Consider the following 18,232-nt stretch of genomic DNA (forward strand, 5'->3'; position numbering starts at 1 on the left):
AAAACTCGATTCAGTCGTAACAACGTGAGTGAGGAAATTCGAATAGTTTTGGCCCAGAAAGCGAAATTTGAATATCAAACACTTAGGTGCAAGATTATGCCAAAATTTCATATTTTCCGGCCCGTTTTTGCTTGTATCTCGGAGGCAAAATGAGCAAGAACGCTCATTTGTACATCATTCTAGAGATAAATAAATGGTATTTTTAGAAAGTGAACCACGGATGGGGAAATTTTGGCAGTTTTCTCAAAAAAGGCTTGAATTCAGGAAGTTTTAGACTTGCGTGGTTTTTATTTGAGTTGCAAAATCCACTTGAACATGACGCTGCTTTTTTCGAAGTTTCTCAAGAACCATTCGAGCCACATAATTCGTTTTGGCATCGTTGGATAGAGAATTAAATGGGGGGGGGGGTCATGACCCCCATGACCCCCCCTGGATCCGACCTTATTGTGACTAAATGATTAGCGCATCAACCAAAAAAAATTAGTTGATTCCATCCACTAATTAAAAAGTTCTGGCAGTTTTTGTGCCACGACCCTCAAGAATTTTCCACTTGTCCAAAACAGATACTCGATTGTTTCATCAAAATATGAGTCTTACATGAGAACGAATTCACAGCGAGTTTCACTAAAATAGATCGTACGATTCTCCCGATATTTCGAAAAAGACAATTTTTTTGAATAATTTTGACCATCAATAGCAGAGGAGCCTGACGGTTTTTGTTAATAAGAGTTAGGTCAGATCGTCTTCTTTTGATTCAAAGAATACTTGTCTCAATGTCTACTTATGATAGTGTGGACGCAACTGTAGATCGGTAAAGTCAACGGTCAAAAAAACTTCCGCATTTGCGCATTTTTTGCAAATATTTCGATTCCGGTAAGTTTTACGGTATTTAAATTTATTAGGAATATTGTAGTGGATGAAATTCTCTACCACTTTTGTTCCAAACATTTTTTTATACGTTAAACCGTTTTAGAGATAGAGGGCGGAGAGCGCGCGGTGTTTCACTATGTGCAGGGTTGTTGATTGAACTTTGGCCACCCCGTTTGACCATCTAATTTGAAACTTAGAGAAAAATGTTTGATACAAAAGTTGTAGCTATGAACGTCTAGTTTATTTTAAGGTGATAACAATTGATACAGGGTGCGCCTAATGTCCATTAATGTCTTTGCTTGCCCATAACCTGGATCAAATCCACTGCATTGCAATAAAATTGCTGTTTTTTATGAAGCGAATTTTGGATAAAATTCGTGCAATTTGTCAGTGGCCGGGCGCAGTCATCAAACTTTGTTAAGCGTTAGTTCGACCGTGTAACTCTTGCAGCGGGCTTTATGTAGACCAGCATAACTTGATGAAATACCGTGATTTATGTTCAACCATTACGTCACAAACCTGCAAATGCCAGACAAATAAATCTGGAATAACGCAATTGTTTCAACAGCAAATCCGTCCAGGGAAATGTCCTTCGATCCAGATGAGACGCGATTCTAAACTGGAAGAGTTGCGGTATTTTTTCAGTGTTAAACAGTCTTTCAATTTCGCCAGCTAGCCTAGATCCCTCTAGGTCGCAGATAACTTGTGCAGGTTTATGGGATTTGGGCTGTGGAACAAGGGTCGGTTTCTACTCCATTAGATCGGGGCTGGTTTCTCGGCGAACTGTCGGAAAAACGCAATATTTTCCACTAAATGTTTAATGGTAATAAATAGCGTCAGGGAATAAAGCACTATTGATTGGGTTTGGGGAACGAGTTCACACGCTTAGAATGGGACTGAAATCCAGCCTGGCTGCTCCATTCGAATTTACTGGCGATTTTTCATTGGTTTTTCCTGGATATCTGGATATCCTCATCCAGCACGCGCTATCAAAAATTCGATCGTTTCAGTGCGTTTTGCAGTCCAGCATCGGAAACTCCCGGTGGTTTGTGGCTGCGTTTACACGTACAAAGTGTGAATGTTAGGTGCTTGGCAAAGCCGCAGACCAATAAATTTGCAAACTTGTGCCAAACTGCGTTTGTGTTTGGGCATTTTCACACAGTTCTTTTGCCCATCTATGCAAATACTCTTTCCAGTCCAGACCCAACATCCCGTGTACCGGGAGCAACTAGGCGAAGCTGATAATCGTTCCCGGTTGATTGGCTTTCAATGTCCTTCCACATAAACTAATGAATTAAGTTTCAACTGAACGCAAAGTTTCGCTTGAGGAGGAAAAACGAACTTTCACCACCACTTCCGGGCGAACTTTAAACGGCTAGTGACACCTCAATAGACAGCCTATTTATGTGTGTTTCTTCGGCGCTGGTGTTAAATTGCCGAGTCACTTCAACAGCCGAAATGAGAAATTAGGTTTGGCAGCCGCTCACTGCTGAAATATACGGTGTTTCGGCCACTCATTTAAATAAAACGGGCGTCCCTTTGTCCGTTATGTGTAGATTACAACTGCAAACAATTCGTTTGCAACTAAAGCAAATTTCGGGACGTGCACAGTCCATATTTGTGTCATTTTGAAAAATAACCCTTGCCCGATTGTTTGCCCGCTTTTTCGGTGCAAATGACTCGTCGAGCATTTATCACACATGTGTTTCCGCGTTTTCAACCGACTATTCAAAACAGTTGCCCTCAATCGCCAAGAACTCAGAAAATATACTGCTTTTCATTTATTTGCAAGTTCCACAGGATCACAACGCAGCCACTTCAACTTGTCGCCGCTTTAAGGGCAAACGTGATCCCCGGGCGGGCGCAGACACCACCTATCCCCGATTCACTAATTAATGAGAGCGAGATGGATATGTTCCAGGTCACGACCTCATTCACCCGGAGCTGCATTAAACCGGTGAAAAATTGAACTGGTGGCTGGCAATTTTGCCACTCTTACTAGCAGGCTTGTTCAGACAGCAGCAGCTTGATGTGCTGCCACAGCTTCATCCTGTCCTCGAACGGATTTTGCTTCAACAAAGGCATCCGGTCGATGTAAAAATACGTCAGATTGTTGCTGATCGTCACTGGGTCCCAGAGCGGGTGGGGCTGGCCAGTGCGCGCAAAGTTTGCCCAAATTTTCACCGTTTCTCTTACGGCTTTGAAGTCGTCTTCAGTCAATTCCAAGTCGATACCCAGGAGCCGCTTGGAAAAGAGAAAACTGCATTCGCTGCCATGCGGATTGCCTTGGATGGTGTCTGCAAATGATGTTTCAACCTCTGCGAGCTGTTTTATTTATTTTTATTATTTTATTGCTTACCATCCAAGCCCATTGCCGTCAGGAACTTTCGGTTCGAGCTCGAATTGTATGAAAACACGTATAAGTGTACCGGGTGTTTGGTTTTCCTTAGGTGCAGTCTAGCCGACTCAAGCACGCCCTCTATAAACAGCACGTCGCTCAGAACCTGTTGTATGAATAGCCTCAATCGTTGAGCTGATGGAAACTTTGACTGAAATCATCCTTACCTCAAAAAGACTCTTCTTGGAAACCCCATCTTTGTAGTAGAAGTTTCGGACTAGTTCTTTGACGCTTCGGAACTTGTCTGAGCCTTTATCTAGGCCAAACTTCCAGGATACAGCTGCTTCCACAGGGTCAATCGAAGGCTCCTTGCCGCTCAATAATTTTTCAAACTCGTAGATTATTCCTTCGTTTGAAACGTCCCCTGTAAAAAACAGCGTCAGCGTTCAGCAAGCAGAGTCTTATTCGTCCCTTTTCCCCATGCAAACGACCATCTCCTTCTTTGTCTGAAACCAATCCATGATCCCCAGTCACAGACGTAATTACCGAGCATTAATGGCACATCATTGAACTCCCCAGCTTCCCATAGATCTACTGGGTCTCTGGTCAAGAACGCGGTAGGAGTTGGGAGTTCTATGACTGGTCCAAAAGGTCGCCTTTGGCTGGAGTCCAGCAAGTTCTTTGCATAAAAAAACAGCGAAACTGTAGTCATGGTGGAGGTAAATACAGTGGCTCTTACATCAGTAAATTGGCGAGAAGCGTTCAACACTTGCTCAGTGGAAGCTTCCATCAGCAGCTGCAAAGCTTCAGTGTCACTGGCCACTTGAGAGCCCAGTTTTTCCGCAGCTGCCAGTCCGTTCTTGTCGCCCCACGCCCATGGATTCAAAGCTGAGCCACTTTGGGCGATGGCTCTATGGAACAGGCCCTTGGCCGTCGGCGACAAAATCTGCAACAGTGAAGTAAAAAGTTTTTAAACTTCAATTTTCGATCGCTTTATCATGGACATTCTCAACTGATCCGTTCGCGCGCGATGACAAGGAACAGCAGCCGCTTAACTACTAGCGGGAAAGAGATGGATATGGTTGACCTTGCCCGAGCATGCCCGATCAGTGTAATTAATATACGCTGATAAAAAATTGAACTGGGAGATTTTAATTAAGTTTCCGGTAGACTCACTTGAAATTGCACTGAAGCGCCGCCTGCACTATTGCCAAAAATCGTCACCTGATGCGGGTCGCCGTTAAAACCGGCAATATTCTTCTGCACCCACTTTAAGGCCATGGTTTGGTCCTTCAGGCCTGCATTTCCCGGCACGCCCAGTGCGGGATCGTCAAAGCTCAAAAAGCCTGCAATTTCCCTTTGAAAATTTGTGATTTTTGGAAAAAACCTCGTAGATTTTTACTTTTAAATGCGTGCAAAAATGTACATATTCCTTCCGCATAAAACATACCAAAAATTCCCAGGCGATAATTGAGTGTAACCAAAACGATGTCTTCGGTCATCAAGAAGTCTGGAGCGCACATATCCTGCGTACCGGAACCCAAAACAAACCCGCCAGGGTGCAGGAACACCATCACAGGTTTGGGCGTGGTTTCCGGGCCCGGCAGGAGTTTGGTGAAGACGTTCAGGTACAAACAGTCCTCAGAACTTTTCAAAGGGTCTCCGTATACGGAAATGCAGGTGTTGCCATCGCGCGTGCAATCTCTCACTCCTTGCCAGGAATCTGGAGCCTCCGGCGCCTAAAACGGAKGATGTGGAGCCTCCAGGTAGCGCAAATCGGCTTAAAACTACCTTAAACCGCAAATTGCCAACGGGGGGCTTTGCGAAAGGAATTCCCAAGAACTTTAAGAACTCATCGCCATCCAGATTGATACCGGTGGTTCCCTGGATCTTGCCCTGTTCCACAGTGGCGGTGGGAGGAGCCATTTGAAGCCCGGCAACTCTGCAAGTCCACAGTCGTTTAAGATGGCAGAAAATCGGCCGAATCTGCTTACGAATGAGCCACGAGCAACAGCAGGATCATTACGACTGAAGAACTAATCAACAATCACTGTAATTGCTACTTCGTTGTGATTGGGCGGGACCTTAGTGGGTCAGACACCAACAGTGTCATAAACAATCGGTCAAGACGTAGTGATTTTTATGCTCTGGGCGGTCTTATATATTTTGGGAAACAATGGGAGCGGTTCACGGCCGAAGTTTATTTCCTCATTAACATGTTATGGAACCACAATGTTATTGAAACAACAATGACTCGGCTGGTTTTCTGGCCTTCAATATCTTAAGCAGGAAGTAGATTCTTCCATCGCCAGTTCAATGTCCAAACAGGTTATCTGCAACTGCGTTCTATGGGCCAAGGTTGGGGAACTCGCCCAAGGTTGGGGAAGTTTCAATTTCGGCAGTGTGTGGAAACGAGACAAAGCTAGCCCTATCAGGTGGTAGCCCCGATCAGATCGATCAATCTTTCGTGTAAATAAACTGGTCGCAAATTGAAGGACTGGGGGAAGTGTTTTAGATAAAAAAGCATTTTTGCGGGCTAATGCAATCTGCAGTAAAATTTCGTGGATCCGATTTGAAATACCCAAGTCACCCTCTTGTCTAGCTTTTTTGTGAGACAAGTTTACCCCAAGAAATGGGAGATTGAAAAAACACTCTGTATAATCTGTAATGTTGCCACACACGATGGGGACAGCCGGTCGCTTTTTCCCATTCGCGCCCCCACAATTGAAATATTTTAAACAGCATATAAAGTGTGAAAACGAGTCGGTTATCTGCCGAAATTCCGCCACGTATCTCGTTCCGAAAACATTCCCTACCGGAACTCCATTGACTGTTCCGTCGGTTCCAGTTTTATCTGTTTGTTAACTAGCCATATTCGTATGTGTGTTAAGTGTTGGGGGGTACAATGGCCGCCTTTTATCGCTCAAGTACTATCGGGGCAGTTGGTTGAGTCATTTATCGGGCCCCAAATGATTTCAAGCGTTATGGTAATGCTATCAGGTTGGGCGTTGGGGCGGACAATCTGTGCGCAAGCCACCAGCTATCAACAAACCGACTGGTTACCGTGGAAATGCGCTGGTAGCGCGGCTGCTATTGGGCGAGAGCGGGCAAGGCCTGTCTACACCAATGCCAAAAAGCTTTCAAAAACAGTTCTTCCGAACAGACAGGGCCACTTAATGGGGTGCAAGTTCAATGATCGATAGAGAATCGATCGGCATCGAGATGAAATTCAATTAAGCGCCATACACCGACTGCACATAAATGTAACCGTTTATTACCGATACCAGGTCACTTCGATCACGCGAGAGCCGGTAAAAGAGCAACCACCCCCCCGGGGTTTCTGCCCCAACCCTCACTGCCGGCCCCCACCCAAGCGCCCTGCCGTTGTTTTAGGGTCGGGGGTGGCTGTGTGGCGGCGTACGATATGATTATGATCCTGGGTTGCTAAGGAACGCGCAGCATCCATCCCCCCCACCGGATATAAAAGGCCGGGGGTGGCTGGAGGCGCCTCATTCCGTCCGATCGCGTTGCCACCACCGCGTCTCCTCAGTGGCGTCGCGAACGACAGCAGACTGAATTATTGTTAGTGCTTATTGTTTCTTTGCCATCCAGGTGCGAAAGGCCCGAAATCGGACTATAGCTTGACGGGGCCTGTTAGCTGACACATCGCGACAGTTTGAGGTTAGTAGACACGGCTGACAGATCGATGGGGTTTGTTTTCTGTTGCCCCTGGCGGCATCAGATGCTGTCAGGGCCAACTTTGACTTTGCCTGCTCTCTGAAGCGCCCACTAAACACTTAACACTTCTTGTCATCTAAGGGCCCGCTAGTGAGCGTCTGCTGGCATAATTTACCCGAGTATGACACACACACAGCTATTTCCTGTCAGTTTGAGTTTAATGATGATTTTGGTGTCGAAAACGCATTCATTGTTGCTAAATGTTGCAATTTTTCCGAAATTTCAAATGCTTAACAGCAAACGCGCCCGCTGTAAAGCAACACCTTATCCTTTGGGCATTTCCATTAGAGGCTGGAGCCGCTGGCAGGAAAATCGATAGAGATAAATAATGTGCAAAATTCCATTGAATCGGACAGAGTCTGGTGCTCAGGCGGGAAGAGCGCTTAGAGGCTTTTAAAAATAATGAACACGCAATTATTCGTCGGTTGTGCGCCGAGCAAAGATAATGGGATTTATTTCGCAATGTTTCGCCAAACAAGTGAACGATCTTGGGATAGGGAGTTTTTGCATTAGCGCCCCAAAGATTCTAATGCGGTTCCGCAGCTCTAAATAACCCTCCGCAAATGGGAGGAATTCCCCTAAGGGAGCGACATAACATTCCTAGCTGGCTGTACGACTATATGTATAGATCCCGTGCACATAGTTTACAGTCTGACCTGTCCTATGGCTCCTGCGGGAAATCTACCGGTATATATCATTAATAATTCCCATCTTTGCCTGCAGACTGCTACTTTATTTCGATTCCGGCGGCCGCACCGATCCAATCAAAACGGAAATTTTCCCTCAATGTTGCTGCTAATTAAACTGAAAATCAATCACCACTTTTAGTTAATTAAAACATTTTGAGCATAAAATAACCGTTTTCCAGCAATTTATTATTGTGTTAGGCGCGCTCTATTGATGGCCGAATTTCGAATTAATCGAATCGGATAAAAATACGCGAAATTGCAGAGTTTTTTCGGGGATTTTTGGCAAGAAGACAATAGTTTTGTATATTTTTGACAGGGGCTGGAACGGGTCTAAAAAATTCGTGGTTGCCAAACTGGCGGTCAAATATGTCAAAGAAGTGAAAATGACGAGTAGTCACTGTGAGGTCACAAGAGTAGGCGGGCGATTCTCGAGTTTCCAATGCGTCATCCATTGAGTGCTTTTTAAAAACTTCCTCCGAATTGTGGATTTTTGACACAAAAAAAACCGCGCTCATAAAATATCGCATTTTTGGTACCATAACAGTTGTACGCTTATTATATTTTCACACTCAGTTTCTCACAATGGAGTGGTTCAGTACCCTCAGGTTAACAAGATAAGAAGTCTTTAGCTTACCAGGATAGGTCTGAGTAACACTGTGTTGCGTCGTATTTTGAGTTATTGTCGCTCTCTGAGTTAATAAGTTTTAACTCATTGATTAATGAGTTATAACTCAAGGCCGATGACGGAATTTTAACATCTAACAGAAAAAGCCATCAACATATTGCTTTTGCGCATACGATTGATTGAAACTATTTGGTTTAAAACGGGAAAATCCGGAAATTTTGATGAGTTTTCCAAATATTGATTATATGTTTTTGGTTTCCCTGGTCGTTTTTTGAGAAAACCTAAATTTTGTCGAAAAAATACACTATAACTTCATCGTCGTGAAGATGGTGATTTTCCTCCAATTTTGTGAGTGATTTTTGGCTTAATTTATGGACCGTCCGGGATTTTTTTCCGATGAAACCGCTTATTTTAAGGTGTCCTTAAAGGCACAAGGAAAAGAACGAACATTCGGAGTGACTTGCACGTTCAGCAAAAGCATCATGAACTTTCGGGAATTTCCGAAAAAATTCTCTTGTGAGGCAACTACGTTTTACAACAAAAAAATATGTTGCGACTTCATTTATTCCATTCATAGTCAGTCATAGGCTTCAATGAAACCAACTAAAAAGAGATTAAACGCGCCTGTTGCCTCATAAAATGCGCTGACGAGTTGTTCTGACGCGTCAAGCCGTGTCGGTTTTAGTGCGCCAACACTAAGTCGTTGTCGCTCTCTGAGTTAATGAGTTATAACTTATGGCCGTTGACGGAAATTGAGCATCTAACTAAAAGCAGTCATCAACATATTGCTTTTGTGGGTACGATTGCTTGAAACTATTTGGTTTAAAACGGGAAAGTCAGGAAATTTTGATTGATAAACTTTAAAAATTATCAGAGCAATGAGGGTGACGAGTTTTCCAAATGTTGATGCTTTTGCTTTTTTTGGTCGTTTTTGGAGAAAATCAATTGGAAAAAAATACACGATAACTTTATTTCAATTTTGTCTCAAATTCAAAGGTAAAATGGGTGTTCGAAAAAGACGGTAAAGAAGACCAAACTGTAAAGACAACGACTTTTCTTGAAAATCCATCTTTTAACTTTTTTGCATAAAAGACTCTCCATTTGCCAGTATTTTACAGGAAAACTTCTGAAAAACACGTAGAAATATTGACCTAAAAGTGAAGTAACCGAAATTTAAATAAACCGTTTTTCGTATAGTTGACTTTAAACTTTCACTTGTTCTGTTCGGGGAAATATTTTTGGAAAAAAATCCAGAAAAAATTATTAGAGTTTTGTCCAAAATTCCAAGCTGGAAAAGATTCCTAAACAATTTTTACAAAGCTGTTCAGGAGCCGAGTGTTCGAATAAAATGTATTTTATAATTTTCACAGAAAATTCCTGAAGATTGTCAGTATTTTAAGTAAACATACACAGTAACAAACATGTTTTTTGCGTAGAAAGAATTTAAAGGTTTTTGAGTAGAAAACTGAAATAACCCGACATTTTAAAAAAACTTGAAAACTCTTCAGAGCGATGAGGATGGCGAAGTTTCCAAAAAATTGTTTTCGAAACTTTTGCTCTGGCCGTTTTTTTCAAGATAATCTTAAACTTAAAAATCACTTTCGATAAAAAACTGAATAAAATTATTCGGTTTTGAAATTTTGAAGAAATGATCAAAATATTATTGATAAATAGCCTGTAAAGTAAATCTAAAAACAAGGGGAAAAAGTCATCAATATTTTCCCAGAAACGGAAATGAGCTACTGCGTTGCGTTGGCGCTCCAAGTCAGTTGCATGGCACTGCGCCAACTCATAAAAATTAATTGAGTTACCCAGGCCTACCTGATTATCCACTGTTGCCTAATCTGTTTACCAGTTTAGCCGATTATGTGGAAGAAACAGCCACATTACGTCACAGCCCGGCTAGCTCAGTCGGTAGAGCATGAGACTTTTAATCGTGAGTGCGTTGGGCGTTAAGTTTTTGCAAAACCTCACTCAAGTTTTTGGCTTTTATTCGTTGACGTTTTTGTTCCAAATTCGACTTCAAAAAAAGTTTTTGTAAAATTCCTACAAAGCTATAAATATATCTTGTAATTTTTTGCGTAAAATACGTCCAGAACGTCAGTATTTTTAAGTAAAACTCTACAAAATGGAGCGTTTTTTGAGTAGAAAGCTAAGCAAAGAAAATTCAGTTGAAACTAAAAAACCGCATTTTTTAAACACACTACTGGCTTCAGAGGAATGTAAGTACGAGCTTTCCAGATAATTTGTTATAAACTTTCGCTTATTCGGTTCCTTTTTTGATAGAAAATTATTTGATTTTTGTCCCAAATTGGAAGCTGGAACGGGATTTCAGAACTTTCTACAAACCGACGAAGGAGGCGAGTGTTTTAATAAAATTGATTTCATAATTTTTCGCGAAAAAACCTTAAGATTGTCAGTATTTTGAAGCGAATCTCTAGAAAATTGAGCATTTAGGCAGAAAGCAACTTTGCTAAAACTGGAAAATTCTGAAGAAATGTTAAAAACATTATTGATAAATAGCCTTTAAAATAAATTTCAAAACACGTAAAAGAAATCATCAACACTTTGCCGGCAACGGAACTGAGTCCGTGCGCCGGGGCGTTGGGTTGGCGCACCAACCCACTGGCGTAGCACTGCGCCAACTCCTAAAAATTCATTGAGTTACCCAGGCCTATACCAGGATCGTTTACTCTTGTATCAATCAAAGACTTCGAGCAAGAATGGACTTGATTTGGCGCGTCGCAACGCCATCCAGACAGTAAATTATTCGAGGTGGCCGGGCACTAATAACGCAATCAATTCTAGCCAAACTATTTCGCAATAATCCCAGCGGAAATTCGCCCAGCTTCGGCTGGTTCAACAGCATTCTTGCATAATTGCAGTGTATCACATACCAAATCCCAGCCGGCTCCGAATGCTTTGTGGGCTTTTCGCGATTGTTTGCATTTCTGTGGACTCTGGATGGGGCCGAAGTGGGCCCCAAAATCAGAAAAAAATCCCAGTCAATTCGTTCGGGGCCTGACAGTTTATTGACTGTCGAGCGCGCTCCAACTTTCCAGCTGGCTTTGAGAGAAAGTTTGGAGAAGTCGAATAACGCAGCTTTGAATATCGATATTGAAAATTCCCAGTCGGCAGCCGGATATAAAGACTGCGGTATTTTTGCCCTCAAATTTAATAAGTTGTGACAGGCCCTTTGAGGGCTATTTGTTCAAGAAACCCATAAGTTTGTGGCGGTTTTAGTGGCGCCATTTTTTGGAAAATTAATATTTAATCCCGTGGAAAACGGTCAAATCGCCCAGGGAGGGAAGAGCTTGATGCGATAAAACGCGCACCATGAGCCTGAAAATAATGAGCAAAGTTCAACGCAAACATGCGTCAACTTTATTTTTGGGGAGTGAAAGAATGGCCCCTTGATGGACCCGCGGGCCTGAAAAATGGAATTTCGCACACGGCAGAGAAATGGGGGGATATTTCTCTTGTCGTCCCAGCACGACAAAAATGGCCTTTTGCATTTTTACGAAGTCATCCAGGAAACTGGCGCCGGCAAGATTAATGTCGTTGGTGCGGGTCGTCATACATTTTTCCTCTTCTCAATGTTGCCACAACTTCAGTCCAAAATCCTGCTTTAAGGACTTTTTTTCATTCATTCGGGAGTCCTGATTTGTTTGGAAGCAGCATCGGTTTGTCCTTGAAATCCCTGAAAATTCGAGACTTCCAAACCAGAGCTGCCACCAATTGGAGTTGTTCACAGTCTTTCAATGGGGGTTGCGCCTAGATTTTCGGAGAGTTTTGGGAAACTTGGCAACAAACTTTTTCCAATATGCGCCGTTTCGACAATACCTGTCTTCAAAAGGCGATTGTCCTGAACTGGGTGAGATTTGAGGTCGCAGCTTCACAGACCCTTTAAAGAAATAGTTATGTTAAGTACTATGTAAATTTGAGCAAAATTCGGTAAAATGTTTTTTCGGAGTCGTTTGCGGAACTGGRCGGTTTTTGCCGTTTATCGTTCATTTATATATAAGTTTATTGCTTCCTGCTGTCTTGAAAGGTACCTTAACCTTAATCRTCGTGTAAGTTTGAAAAACATCCAGTAAAGAGCTTTCGAGGAATCTACTGTGGAACCTGGAACGGTTTCTGCATTTTGACTTTTTATTTTCAATTTGAAAATTAGAAAATATTTCAGTCCACGGCCTCCTGCTGTATTTAAAGGAGACTTTACGTTAATTATTGTGTAAGTTTGGAAAAACTCCAGCGCGAATCATTTGCGAAGTCTACGGCGGAACGTGGAACGGTTTCTTCAATTTGCGCGGTTTCTGTACCCCAGTTTGGAAGAAGCCATTTCTCAAGAACTAGACAAGATTTCGGTTTGAGGCTTACAGGCATCTTAAAAGAAGGCTTTACCTTAGTTGTTGTGCAACTTTGGAAGAAATTCAGTTAAAAACTTTTACGGAATCTGCTGTGCAACTTGGAACAGTTTTTTCAATTTGCGCGGTTTTTGTACTACGACCGTAAAGACGTTATTTTTCAAGATCTAGAAAATATTTCGATCCACGGTCTCCAGCTATATTTAAAGGAGGCTTTACSTTAATTMTTRTGWAAGTTTGGRAAAAMTCCATCTCAAATCGTTTGCGGAGTCTACAGCGGAACGTGGAACGGTTTCTTCAATTTGCGCGGTTTCTGTAACTCAGTTTTAATGTAGCCATTTCTCAATAACTRGACAATATTTCGGTTTGAGCCTTCCAGACATCTTAAAAGGAGGCTTTRCCTTAGTTGTTGTGCAACTTTCGAAGAAATTCAGTTAAAAAAAACTTTTACGGAATCTGCTGTGGAACTTGGAACAGTTTTTTCAATTTGCGCAATTTATGTACGATCGTGAAGATGCTATTTTTCAAGATCTAGAAAATATTTCGGTCCACGGCCTCCAGCTGTCTTTAAAGCAAGCTTTACCTTATTAGTTGTGTAAATTTGGAAAAACTCCAGCTAGAATCGTTTGCGGAGTCTACTGCGGAACGTGGAACGGTTTCTTCAATTTGCGCTGTTTCTGTACCCCAGTTTTACAGTAGCCATTTCTCAAGAACTAGACAAGATTTCGGCTTGAGGCTTCCAGACATCTTAAAAGAAGGCTTTACCTTAGTTGTTGTGCAACTTTGCAAGAAATCMAGTTAAAAACTTYTRCGGAATCTGCTGTGGAACTTGGAACAGTTTTTTCAATTTGCGCGGTKTTTGTACTACGAYCGTGAAGACGTTATTTTTCAAGATCTAGAAAATATTTCGRTMCACSRYCTCCWGCTGTMTTTAAAGGAGRCTTTACGTTAATTATTGTGWAAGTTTGGAAAAACTCCAGCKMGAATCRTTTGMGGARTCTACRGCGGAACGTGGAACGGTTTCTTCAATTTGCGCGGTTTCTGTAACCCAGTTTTACAGTAGCCATTTCTCAAGAACTAGACAATATTTCGGTTTGGCGCTTCCAGGTATCTTTAAAGGGCGCTTTTCYTCATTAGYTGTGAAAGTTTGAAAAAAATCCAGCTAGAATACTTTGCRAAATCTACGGCGGAACGTGGAACGTGGAACGGTTTCTTCAAGTTGCGCGGTTTCTGTTTCACAGTTTTGAAGAAGCAATTTCGCAAGAACTAGGCAAGATATCGATTTGAGGCTTCCAGGTGTCTTACAAGGAGGCTTTAGCTTAATGGTTGGGTAAGTTTGGAACAAATCCAGTTAAAACCTTTTGCGGAATCTACCGCGGAACTTGGAACGGTTTCTTTGTTTTGCGCGGTTTCTGTCCAACAACTCTCAAAAAGCCATTGTCAAGAACTAGACGAGTATGTTAATTACTGTGTGCATTTAAGCAAAATCTCGAGGATTAATTGCGGAACTTTAGACAGTTTCCTATACTATCACCTGAAGTTCTTCAATGGAAGGAGTCGATTCTCACTCACCTCAATGCTGCGAATATTGCAAATAAGTCAACCCGGATGTACACGTGCCACAAAGCGTGATCTATCAGCCTTCAACGTGCGTTCCTCGTTCCATTCTTGGGAAAACATCTTGGAATAGTAATGTGATAGATGAGTTCCGTTCCTCACTTAATACATTTCGGGAATTGAATTAGTTAATGGAGTATGAACGTAATTCTCTATATTCTGTCTCCATTCTGGTGATCGATTCGCTGCAAAGTGAGATTGTGTCAAGAAGTGAGTGAGAAAAGCGAAAAATCCAGCAAGCGTATCCGATTAGTAAAAGTACCAAGCGCGCTCAATAAATATCCTCAATCCGAATTGCATTGTGTGTATGTGTGCAAGGTGAGGACATAAATCTGCTAGACGCTGAGCTGGAAACAAACCGTCTTCTTAATTGGAATTTTTGGTTTATACAGGGTGAACCCATTGAGACCGATAGGAAGAATGCTTAATTACGGTGGCCCACTTTGACTATTTATGCCGGAAAACTTACTAAGCCCGACGTCATGAATAAATTGTTAAGAGATCATTAGAGATTCCGTAAAGGTCCTTTGGCTGGGGAGCAAAAAACCCTATTGACTCCTGTCTGACATCGAATTAATTAAATTGTGGCCTTTGGCAAACAGCAGCGTCTCAGGCGGGATTTCCAGGCTTTTGTCTTGCAAACGCCTATAAAGTGTCTTTTTAAATTTAATTTACCAGCGCATCGCTCTTCCTCCGGTTCATTATACAGAATGTTAGGTTCGCATTCAGTTCTTTTTGGTAGTTTTTGTTGATGAACGGGCACTTCAAACTGGCAGCGCGTTGTGTGGCCACCTGATCCCCTACCTGAGCCGCCCAGAGGGGCCTGCATTGGCCAGAGAGAGACATCGCGATTCTCACCCACTCGATCATGTTCGGCTACAGCAAATAACGCGCTCTATCGTTGAAATGGCTTGCTATTAATAAATCTTGAGCAATTCACCGTGCATAAACAATTGCACAGAAATTGATTTCATCTGTCTAAAGCATCCATTGTACTTCCAGCCGTATGTGTGAGTTTCTTTTAAATAAATTATGAAGACCCCTGCCTGCTGCTGCCAAGTTTCCCTCTGGCTGCATTAAAACTTCAGTTTAAACGCCATAAAAGCCACACAGGTTAGACAGTTGCTGCGCAAGATGTTTATTAGGGAACTTCTGGAAAAGCTCCTTCGGGCAAGCGATGGATTGGGTTGTTTGGTTTTATGTTCCATCGAAGGCCTATCGGGAAAGTTTCCCAGCTGAACTGATGCTTCAGCTGCCTAAGCAGCAGAGGAGCAACAAGTTCCTTAATAAATCAGGCCATTATTCCGAGATCTTTTCCCCTGCCGAATGTAGCAGGAGAAACATATGTCGGAATACTGATAAATCGTCGTCTACAATTTACGGAATAACCCTGGATGGGCTTGAATACATGAATGATATAGTCGGCTGCTGGAGTATGGATTAGGACTAAGCTCTCGTATGTAGAGAGGCCGCAAAGCTTTCCACGTTTTCCGCTACGAGACTCGCATTTATCGGCGATTTTATGCGCAGGGAATATTCAATTTGGGTCGCTGATCTATAAGGAGTGGTTGTCTTCCGGATTCCAGTTGCAGCTCAAACCCAGCAAACTTACACCGAAAAGCATTCTCTTGGAACAGTAATCCGAAGATTTCTTTGCATAAAGGAGCAGCTAAATTCTGACATATTTCCTTTTCTGGCGAAAACCTCCATTATTTCCCGGATTGTTACGACTTGGTGTGATTTATTCCCCACGTTATCGGACTTTAAAGCAGGAAAATAGTCCGCTGAGCACAACTTAACAGTGTATGATTGCCAGCAGAAAACAAATTGCAATTTTCGGCAAGGTAAGCGCGCGTTTTCCCTGGCGGGCCCGAAGAAAAGACGGCTTTTCCAACTGCGCCCGAATTGTATTTAACTTTCCCGATTCAATTTTCCAGCCCTCTGGCCCTCTAGAGCAATGGGAAAACTAATGCGCTGTGTTTTCGCTGTTTCAGGTGTCCAGGCCTGTACCTTTCCATGAATGGTAAGTACCTACAGGCAATTATGTTGCTTACTTACTGTTAGCTAAAGCGGCTGAATGCCCGCACTAATTCGTGTTGGCAGCAGAAACAAAGCGCAGGAGAATAAACAAAGGCGGGGATTATTTCAAATTCACGATTCAAACGACTGGAAAATGCCTCCTAGACAAGAGAGAACATCTTAAGGATGTCCTAAAAACCGGCGTATGTTCAGTGTCACTTGAAACATTATGCCTCTATTGTTTGACGTATCAAAGCGCTTCGAGCTTAAAAGTTTTCAGCTTGTGAGCTCGCTTTTGTATTGCCAGCGCTGCTGGAAATTCTATGTAGAGTTTTTCATCAAAAGAGTGCCAAATTGAGTGCGACAGTTGCGTTTTTTCTACGGATAGAGCGGTAACGATGATCATTCGGCAGCCTCCACCTTTGAGTGAGGAAAATTAATGGAAGCCGGCTGACGCAGAACGGTCCCGAAATAGTAAAACAATAAGACAGGAAGGCAGACCCTAAGCAGATTACAAAAGAAATTTTCCTTAACCGTAGCTCTGAACTAGCAAGCAAATCTAATTAAGAAATGAGATTGCCTTCTAAACGCTTAAAGTCCCCACTAATTATTCCTTCGGGACTGGCGGGATTTATTTCGCTTTTCCTTTAAATATACCTTTATGGATTGAATGTCTTGTGGTTATTATTATTATTATGGGGGCGCCGTTTCGCTTCGCTCGGCTTTAAATTGAAATTTGATAAATTGAAACAATCACTTTGCATGCGACTTGGCTGCTTGCAGCCGAGTGTGGCAGATGTTTTTCTTTCATCCACTTTAGGCCTGAGTAACACTGTGTTGAGCTGCGCTTTTGAGTTGTTGCCGCTCTCTGAGTTAATCAGTGAGGTTTACCTCATTGGTTAATGAGTTATAACTCATGGCCGATGGCGGAGTTTTAGCATCTAACTAAAAAGTCATAAACATATTGCTTTTGCGCATACGATTGCTTGAAACTATTTGGTTTCAAACCGGAAAATCCGGAAATTTTGATGAAACTAAAAACTTTCAGAGCGATGAGGATGACGAGTTTGAAAAAGTGAGAAAAAGTTGAGAAAGTCATCAACATTTTCCCAGCAACGGAAATGAGTAGAACTCCTAAAAATTGATGAGTTACCCAGGCCTAATTCACTTATTGTTTTGAGGGCAGCTCTAATCTACATTCTTCAACCTGGCAACGCTTTATAATGAAGCCTGATCGCTTAGGTGAGCCGATCATGTTGCGTCCTATTCTGACAGCATTGGCGCGCAAGAGAGGCGCGCACTGTATACTTACCTACGTTGCTAAAACGGTTCTACATAAAACAGCTCTCCAATTGAACTGCACCCGTTTTCCAAAGGAAACTTTTTCATTTCGGTTTCGTTACCTTCAGCAAAAGCTTTCGCCCGCTTAGAAAATGTTCGATCTTTCGCGAGCTGTTAAGGATCTTTCTGTTCTCCTGCACACTTTATTGGCTCCATATTCTGAAGGATCGATTCGCCCTTAGTCGGCAATTGGTAAGTGGTATTAAATTAGGCGCACAGTAATTGGCCGTGGGAGGCCAATTTAAATCGATTTGGATGAGCGGAGTTTCACTGAAAATGACGTGTGTTGCATCCAATGTGACAGAAGTCAGCACACGATGTTTTCTTGACGCGTTTGTCAAACCGTTGTCACGCAGCTGGCGCAATTGCCAAATTTTCGTTTGATTATTTTTTGCAAACGCAAAATTGAGCAAACGGTGTTAAAGTCCAGCCGGCAAAAATCACCGTGAAAACTGGACGCCTGATGGTGACTGACAGAATAAAACACACTTTTGAAAAAAATAATCAAATTCATTCCTGGGTTTCAGTCATTTATTGTCTCTATTTATCAATCAAAATACGTTTCGGTGTATTTTTCCACCATCATCAGTTTTTATGTGTAGCGTTGTTGCTGCTTTAAGCCTTGGCA

The 18,232-nt window shown here is 42.4% G+C and overlaps 1 protein-coding gene across 2 annotated transcripts; it reads right to left on the reverse strand.

Annotated features, from left to right (window-relative positions):
* Nucleotides 1-2,636: 2,636 nt before the first annotated feature.
* On the reverse strand, nt 2,637-5,358 carry LOC109538040 (juvenile hormone esterase). 2 transcript variants are annotated; one of them, XM_048662145.1, is made up of 9 exons: nt 5,203-5,358; nt 5,000-5,150; nt 4,659-4,947; nt 4,385-4,554; nt 3,948-4,154; nt 3,755-3,887; nt 3,436-3,632; nt 3,230-3,374; nt 2,637-3,167 (listed from the first exon to the last, which is right to left on the reverse strand). In XM_048662145.1, the coding sequence occupies exons 1-9, from the start codon at nt 5,229-5,231 to the stop codon at nt 2,869-2,871; spliced, it is 1,620 nt and encodes a 539-aa protein (XP_048518102.1). In that variant the 5' UTR covers nt 5,232-5,358; the 3' UTR covers nt 2,637-2,868. The 2 variants fall into 2 exon arrangements, with proteins under 2 accessions (XP_048518102.1, XP_048518103.1); XM_048662146.1 differs by lacking the exon at nt 2,637-3,167 and having other exon boundaries at nt 3,244-3,349.
* Between the last annotated feature and the right edge of the window lie 12,874 nt (nt 5,359-18,232).

This window comes from Dendroctonus ponderosae, unplaced genomic scaffold (assembly GCF_020466585.1).
Source record: "Dendroctonus ponderosae isolate FM_Combo_2020 unplaced genomic scaffold, Dpon_F_20191213v2 Dpon_F_20191213_10, whole genome shotgun sequence".
NCBI classification, from domain to species: Eukaryota; Metazoa; Arthropoda; class Insecta; order Coleoptera; family Curculionidae; genus Dendroctonus; species Dendroctonus ponderosae.